The sequence below is a fragment of the Berghia stephanieae genome, chromosome 13 (genome assembly GCF_034508935.2).
Source record: "Berghia stephanieae isolate SIO BIC M18660-M18661 chromosome 13, UCSD_Bste_1.3, whole genome shotgun sequence".
In the NCBI taxonomy this organism is placed as follows: Eukaryota; Metazoa; Mollusca; class Gastropoda; order Nudibranchia; family Aeolidiidae; genus Berghia; species Berghia stephanieae.
The window spans coordinates 15,937,589-15,946,092 of record NC_088372.1 but is presented as its reverse complement, the minus strand read 5'-3'; the positions used below and the strand labels follow the sequence as shown (position 1 = coordinate 15,946,092).

At 38.2% G+C, this 8,504-nt stretch overlaps 1 protein-coding gene across 1 annotated transcript; it reads right to left on the bottom strand.

Annotated features, from left to right (window-relative positions):
* Positions 1-429: 429 nt before the first annotated feature.
* On the bottom strand, positions 430-6,684 carry LOC144959215 (uncharacterized). The gene is made up of 2 exons (XM_078891756.1): positions 6,639-6,684; positions 430-4,449 (listed from the first exon to the last, which is right to left on the bottom strand). Exon 2 carries the CDS (start codon positions 4,192-4,194, stop codon positions 430-432), a length of 3,765 nt encoding a protein of 1,254 aa, XP_078747882.1. The 5' UTR covers positions 4,195-4,449; positions 6,639-6,684.
* Positions 6,685-8,504: the final 1,820 nt, after the last annotated feature.

Sequence of the window (8,504 nt, the reverse complement as noted above, 5' to 3'; positions counted from 1 at the left end):
GAGAGAGAGAGAGAGAGAGAGAGAGAGAGAGAAAGAGAGAGAGAGAGAGAGAAAAAAAAAAGAGATGTATATAGAAGGGGAGGGGGGGGGGGGCAGGCATTCATTTCTCACCATAATACAATGAGAGAAGGTATGCCAAAGGCTTTTTCCAGGAATTTACTTTACGCCACCCGCAATAGAGCTCGACTCATGGACCTTGAGGTCAGGACTTGATTGCCAAAATCTGTAGACCACAAAGCTTCATAAAAAAGTTGAAGAATATATGACAAGATAAGGATAATTTTAATTCATTGATATCACTTGAAGTTTAAATTTAAAGTGTTGTTGTCAAATGAAGATTTAAATGCTTTTTTATTATTATTTGTTTTTAATCTGTAAGAGTGTGATAAGACAGAGCCTAACTCTAGAAAGGGCGTAACATTTTATATTTCAATTTCTCCATTTGTGTGCCAAATTCGGACAGCTATAACTGTCAATCTCGAAATTATAGGTTCCAGCTTTCTCCTTTTTCTTTGTAATGACAACATCCTTCTGAGCTCTGATGATTTCCGTGGTGCGAAATTTCCTATCGGAGAGAATATTATACGATTTGTTCTGGAATTTCTGCAACTCGTGGTCAGAGCAAGTCACAAACAAAGCGACAAACTTATTGAAGGATAAGTTTTTTCCTAACTCTACCTCAACATCATGTCCATTGATCACAACAGAAGTAGTATTGACAGGTTCGATTTTCTCAAGACTGAGCTCGTTTCCACCATGTTTTATCTTAGTATCTTCAGTACTTTTCCTTTTATCAATTCCTTTGTGCGACTTTTTTCGGCCATGGTCACCATTCTCTTCATTCATCTCTTCATTCATCTCTTGGTTTTGATGAGCACTTTCTATGTATTGCATTTCTTGGTTTTGAGAATCGTCAGAGCTGTGCAAACTATCTGAGCTTTGAGATGTACTATCGTCTCTATACGGAACTATTTGACTTCCAGGATCATTATCGATGAACGATATTGTTTTGCTTTGAGAGCCACTGCCACTAAACGACTTCGTTAGTTTTAGAGTATCATTCTCTCGGAACATTTTCGGACTTTGAGGCTCATTGTCCCTGTCTCTATTTAACATCTCTTTATTTTTTTCTCTGTATGGCATGTCTTGATTATGAGAATCACCATAGTTGTGGAAATTTTCTGAGCTTTGACTTTGAGGTGTACCGCCTGTATGCAGCAGTGTTTGACTTTCAGGACCATTATAGATGTTCGATAGCTTTCTGCTTTGAAAACTACTGCCACTAAACGACGTTTTTAGTTTTAGAGTATCACGCTCTAGGTAAATTTTCGGACTTTCAGACCTATTGTCTCTGTCTGTATTCATTATCTCCTGGCTTTGAGGACCACTTTCTTCGTGCAATATCACAATTTGAGAGCTACTATTTCTGCCTATATTCAGCATTTCTTGGCTTTGAGGACCACTTTCTCTGTGCAATAGAACACTTTGAGAGCTACTGTTTCTGCTTTGAGGATCGCTTTCTCCGTACTTTTTCACAGTTTGAGAGCTACTGTTTCTGTCTATATTGAGCATTTCTTGGCTTCGAGGATCGCTTTCTCCGTACATTTTCAGACTTGGATAGCTACTCTCCCTTCCTTTATTTGACATCTCTTGAATTTCAAGAGCACTTTCCATGTGTGATATTTGCGGCATTCGAATAAAACTGTCTCTGATCCACAAATTTGGATGTTGAGATCCACTGTCTCCATCAGTAATTCTTTCATTTTGGAAACCTTCATCTCTCTGCAATTGGTGTCCGCTTTGAGGACCACTCTCTCTATACGACATTCTTAGCCTTTGAGTCTCATCCTCATTGTGCATATTCGGTCTTTGAGAGGTGCTGTCTCTGCCAAAAATGTCCAGGTTTTGTGGGTCATTGTACGAAATCCTTATGGGTGCATTGGCTCCGTCTAATGTATTTTGACTCTGAAAAGTACTGACTTCGTATAATAACTTCGGGGTTTGAGGATCACTCCCGCTATTTTTATCTAGCATTTTTAGGTTCTGGGAATGGCTTGTTCTGTAAGAAAATTGTTCAGTTTGAGGATCAGTTTTACTGTATGATTCACGTTGGCTTTGAACACTTGTCTCTATATTCGAAGTGTTTTGCCCTCGAGGATCTCTGTAAGAAAGGTTTTGATATGAAGAGACACTGTTTATTGGCAATATAGTTTGGCTTTGAGGAGCACTGCCTATGCTTGACATTTTCGGGGTTTGGAGATCACTTCCTTTATGTGATATTGAATGCCTCGAGGAGTCATTTGTTTCATGCAAGATTTTTGTACTTTTTCTGTGAGATGATGCTCGAGTTTGAGAATCTTTTTCTTTGTATGGCTCATAATGACCTTGAGAATTTGCTTTTCTATACAAGGTATTTGGCCTGAGAGAAACACTTTCTCTGTTCGCAATATCCTTGCTCAGAAGACGACTCGTTTTATGGCTCTGTGACCCATTTTTTATGTTGACGGTTTTTAGGCTTTGTGAATTACTGACGCTATAGAAAGACACACTTTGACGTTTTGTATCCACTTCCTTCTTCGACATTGTCCGAGTTTGGAGATCTTTTTCGTTAAAATGTGAAGATCTAAGACTTTGAAAACTATCATCTCTGGATGGCAATTGCTGGCTTTGAGCACCATTATCTTTATTAGATTTATTATTGTGAGAATTAATGCTTTTGTATGATAATTTCGATTTTTGACCATCGATACTTTGAAATGACGTATTGACTCTATTACTATCACTTTCAATTTTGAACATTTCTTTGCTTCGATTTTGGCTATCTTTGGTTTCCATTCCAAGGCCATGAAAACTACTCGCTCTATCTGTTATCTCTTTGCTTTCGTCATCTATGTTTGAATTACCCATGTCTTTGCCTCTATTGTCATGGTTGATAATTGAATGAAATTTTGCCTCACTTCTGTTCTCATGTATCCCCCAATTGCCTACCTCGTCGTTAAGGCTTTTATATTCAAAATCCAATCTCGAGTTAAAACTTTGAGTTTTATCCGTCTCAGTGTTCATCAACGATTTAAGTGAGCTACAAGATGTTGAACTTTCGTCATCTGACCTTATAGTATGATATAAGTCTGAGTCATTATTATCATTCATGTAATGTTTGGAGTTATTACCACCTCTGTCTTTATGGTCATCACTGTCTTCAGGAGACAAAGATTTAAACTCCTCGTCCATCTTCTCATTGTTCGTGTCCGGAACATTAAATTTGTCTCTTGTGTCATCAGAGTCTAAAACTGAAACAAATGCTTCTCCTTCTTCTATCCCTCTTTCATATGCGTGGATGAATTTGTCAGCAATGCTTGAACTAATTATTTCTCTATTAACCCCATCTTTTCTTTCGTCATCAACATGTCCGCCGTAATGATTCTTTTTGCGGCCAGGGCTTAGTTTCTTTATCTTTAACCACTTATAGTATTTTCTCTCTTTCTTTTGTCGATTGAACCCTCTCCAATCCTTCTTCTCTGACACGATATCCGTTTCCCCTCTTTTGAGCAAAGACTGATTATCATTCTGTAAAAGACTTATATCATTCTTGGAATCCCTATTGCTAACGTTAGGCTTTACCATTTCCACCTTTTTGGAGTGATAATTTGACTCGATTGTTACATTCCTGAAAAGAGGGGGTTTATTTACCTCAATGTGTCTGTTGAAATTTATATCATGGTCTGATTTGGGATTTAAAGAACATATAGGTAAAATCGTGTTGTCAGAGCTCAAAGAATCCATACTGTTTTCCACGACCTTGTTCTTATTCTTTTTTACGTATGTTCTTTTTCGGTGGTGAGCCACGGAACGTGACTTCACCCATCGCCCATTAGAAGTCAAATCTTTGGCCGTGTCAGGAGTCGTCGGTATGTACGGAGACTTAAATACTCCCGATGGATTCATGAAGTAGCTTACCCCTCTGTCCAGCATTTCTTGCGAGTCACTGCCAATAGCTATATTGTTATCTGATGCTGATACCGAGAATGGAAACATAAAAGAGGACTTTTGTTGCTTTGCTCTATGTTTTGAGTTATTATCTCCGACAGTTTTATTAGGTATATTGATAGTCCCCGGGTATTTTTTGTTCTCCATTTTCGAATTTTTTAAACTTCCGTTCTCATCTTTGAGTTCTAGTCTCCCATTCACTGGCATGGTATGTGTAGTCTCTAAAGATTTTTTTGTCCTTAGAATTATTACTGTAAATTTTAATGGTTTCTATAGGTTCCACATTCGCAACGCCAGATAATAATATAGTCTCTCCTTGTCGACCATAGTGTCTCGGGGTTTTAAAGAGCAATCTCATGCTCAAAACCATCTGATAAACTGTTGGAGTCGACTTTTTTATCTAGTTCTTCTACCAATATACAGCATTCAAATATGTAGTCCTTTAATTTACAATGGTAGCGTCTAAAAATGGACCAAGAAAGTGAGTAAAGGAAAGTTAACATAATATGAATTATATGCACATGGGGAAAAGTAACTTTAGTATTATTATGACCTAATGTACTATTGTTTAACTATGTTTTAGAGTCCAATTTTTGTATCACAAAAAAAGAGCGTTTATTAAATCACATTGCAATTTATCAGTCATGACGGGGATGGCGAACATTTTTGTAAGACGACTTGAGATTTCAACTTCGGAAATGTTGCAAAGCAGTAAGAAGGAATAATACAGAATGTTACTGGGACAATCGGGAGAAATCAAGCTCTTAAATTCTCGAAATAGAACCAGTTCTCACCAACCTGCCATGATTGAACATCGCCGTGTTGTCTTCTACTGTTTACAAGTCACCTGCTATTTTAAACAAACAAAAATATTATCTTTGTGAAATGATTTTGTAATTTCTTTGATTTCAATTCTTTACTCACGAAAACAACCCTCGAAGAGAGAGAGAGAGAGAGAGAGAGAGAGAGAGAGAGAGAGAGAGAGAGAGAGAGAGAGAGAGAGAGAGAGAGAGAGAGAGAGAGTGTCCTTATACTATACTTGGCCATAATTTATGCTAAATGGCCAGAGGCTGAGGTTGCAAAAATTTCCAATGTTGGAGCCACCGGCTATTCTATTTTATGGTCAGGTTCAAAAAAGAAAGAGCACGTAAGGGATCAGAGCCAGACAGGTCAACCCCGAGTAACAACGGCCTATGATGATCGAACATTTGCTCGACACACAACCAACTCCTCTCTTATGCCTCTGACATCGCTGTGGAAAACAGCCTTTCAAGTTGGACAATGTTAGAAAGACTTGCAACTGCAAGACTCAGAGCGGGAAGGCCCTCTGTGCTACCTCAAATAAATGAGAATATGACTTTGTTGCTCGAGTGCCCAGTAGTAAATCCAGACCCCAATCTTATTGAGAACCTGTGAGATCTCCTTATAAGACATACAAGGGAACAACAGTACAAAGCAAGCAATGCTTCCGAGATTTGGACTATGTTGAAGCAGTATGGAATGCGTCACCGCAAATGACATATCCGCTTGATAAATTCTATGGGGAGACTTGTACGGGCCGTTATAGGAAATTATGGTGACATACGGGTAACTGACTTTACTGACTTTGTTGCGTCAAAGCTTTTCTCATATTCCGAAGCAGTGAAACCCCATGTGTGTCTTTGGGTCGTCGTTATTTAAATGTTTATGCATTTATGTTGATGAAGTTTGGCTCACATATTATTAAAGAGATATTGCTCGATTCTGTGATATGACTTTTTACTTCTTAAAACTCAAATGAATTGACCCAAAACAAGTGTATAAATTAACTTTTGCATACGTCTGTCGCACAAAACCAATTATAAAATATTATGAAATACTTTTTAATCTGATATTTTGAATGAGGATTTTTTTTTTTCACGAAAAAATAAAATCATTTCAATTCTTAGAACAGGTTTCCACTGTTTTGACCTGACATATACGTCGACAACAACCTGACATTGTTTTCAGGTGAAATATCTCTATCATAGGGTTTATTGCTCAGAATTGTTCAGAGTGAAAATCTTCTGTTTCCGATATGTACTTATTTGCATATCTGAATATCTGATAACCCAAATTGTTTTGTGCTCATTGACTTAATAGAAATACCCTAAAACCACACCAAAAAAATGTATTTTGCAACAATGTTAAATGACACATATTATGATTATTGTGTCCGGCTATCAGATCCCCAAACATGTGCACGTCGTCGTTATCCCAGCCCATTTCACATCAATACATAATAATATAATAAATGACGTTCACGTCACTGTACTTTGTTGCCCTCTTTAGACGGTCAGAAAGGTGAACAATTCTTACCAAATCCTCTCAAACAGAATATAAATATTTAGGATTACACAAATAGTTTTGTTTGTCCGTTACGATTGTTTCGGCGAGCTAAAGTGGTACCTTAATCATTATATTTAAACCCATGATTTTAAAATCTTGTGCATGATGATATGATAGCCCACCACAATCAGGCTTAACAATCTTCTCAGTTTCTCAGTCTGAGTCAAATTATTGTAACTTTAAACTTAAGAAGGCATTTTTCATAAACAAATCCTTTCAGGTTGAATACAATTCTTTTGATTTGCTTTGAATTGAATCCTTGTATTAACTTAATATGACCTCACGTGAAAAATCACTCTAATCTAGTGTGGTAAATTACATCGTTTCTATAAATTCCAAGAAGTTTTTATGATAATTTTTTTTTCGTTCATTCGCCTCGGGTTTAGTATGGTGCATTTCCTGTATTGATTTATTAAAATTGTCTCCTTTTCTTTGGATTATAGTGTGAAGATTTGCAAAGCAGAGATTCCAAAAGCTTTGATCTTGTCTTTGTTATTCATCATCACTTTGCATTCATCTTTCTATTCCAAATGCAATTTTGTAAATCTTTATCTTCTTTTATTTATTGCTTGTTTGTTTGTTTTTTCAACAATTGATATGATTGAAGGGAAATGACATAGGTTTCAATCATGACTTTCTCCGGGAATAGCAGCTGTTGAAATAGGTAGCATCTTTTAAATATTTTTGGACTACAATAATCAAATGTGTCCGCTCAAAAACCGAATTTGAAAATAGAATTGCAATGGCCACGATTGAAATAGCAAGAACATGGTACTCCGTTCCTAACTTAAACTCTATAGGGCACTTGTTATATCAATCTTATTATGTATACGGTTGTGAAAGCTGGCTATTAACCTCAAATATCCTAAAAAGGATATGTACAATCTTTCAAAAACATTAAAGGCTGTAGGTGCATTTTCGGCATCATCCGGGCAGGCCGCACATCTAATGAAGAGGTTTTACAGGTTTCTCTAATAGGATCACAGAAATCGCGATGGTCAAAAGAAGAGGGGGCAGCGTGGCTCAGCGGTACGGTCTTTGCTACGTACCCAAAAGGTACCGAGTTCGACTACCCGCCTCGTTGTGTGGCCTTGAGCAAGTCACCTCGCCCTAGCTCACTTTGCGGCGCTGCACTGCGGCTGACGCCTGGGCTATTCCAGTCTTCCCTTGGAATAGACCCTTGGACAAATTTCCCCTTGGGGATGAATAAAACGAATTTTTTAAAAAAATTGTCTTGGTTAGGCCATGTTTCCGGCCATAAGGCATTGACGAAAACAGTTATACAAGAGACTTGTTGGAGGAATGGAGGGGGGGGGGGGAGGAGAAGGGGGAGGGGAGAGGAGAAAGGGGGGGGGGGGTGAGAAGATGGCAAACAAAATTATGCTAGATGGATAATGTTATGAACTGGAGAAGGATAGATAGATAGCCCGACACTTGTGAGGAAAGCTTGGGACTGATCTCCTCAAGGGTCACCTCAGTCAGGAGAATGGGGTGAGGTGATTGCAAAGATGGTGCTTCAAGAGAAATCATTGAGAAAAGAAGTGTAGCGAAGCATGGGCATTTTACTAGCATAATAACTTACTTATCCGAACCAGCGACCATCTGAGCTCTAGCCCTTCTGTTTTGTGTTATGACGTAGAAGTCTTTTGCAGGTGCTCCAGGATACCACACAGTGTGCCACTGACGCCCGAACCCGCCTGGTGGGAGGAACGTGCATCTCAGGTCCTCAAGTAGTTGACAATCAAACAAGTGGTGTGTTACTGTCCCATCGGGGTGTTGACATAAGGGGCAGAAAGGTAACATTAGCATGATAACAAAAACTTTGTCATTCAGGCACATGGAGTCGGAGTTTATCACGGTTTCTGTAGCGTGAAACAGACAATAGCAATTAATTGATTGTTACCCTTTTGATTGTATTTTCTGACAGATCGAATAGACCTTTCTACCCAATTACTACTCAGTGAACAACGGGTGGGAAAAATTAAATGTCGACTTCACCCGGTGCCAAGATGTGAAGAAGGGAAATAATGAAGAAAAACTTCCATTTCCCGTGCTATTTTAATAGTTACTTCCCTTATGTCAATGATGCGAAGAGTTTCCCTTTTTTTCTCACAATGAATCAATGTAGGTGTATGTATCTGATTAATTTA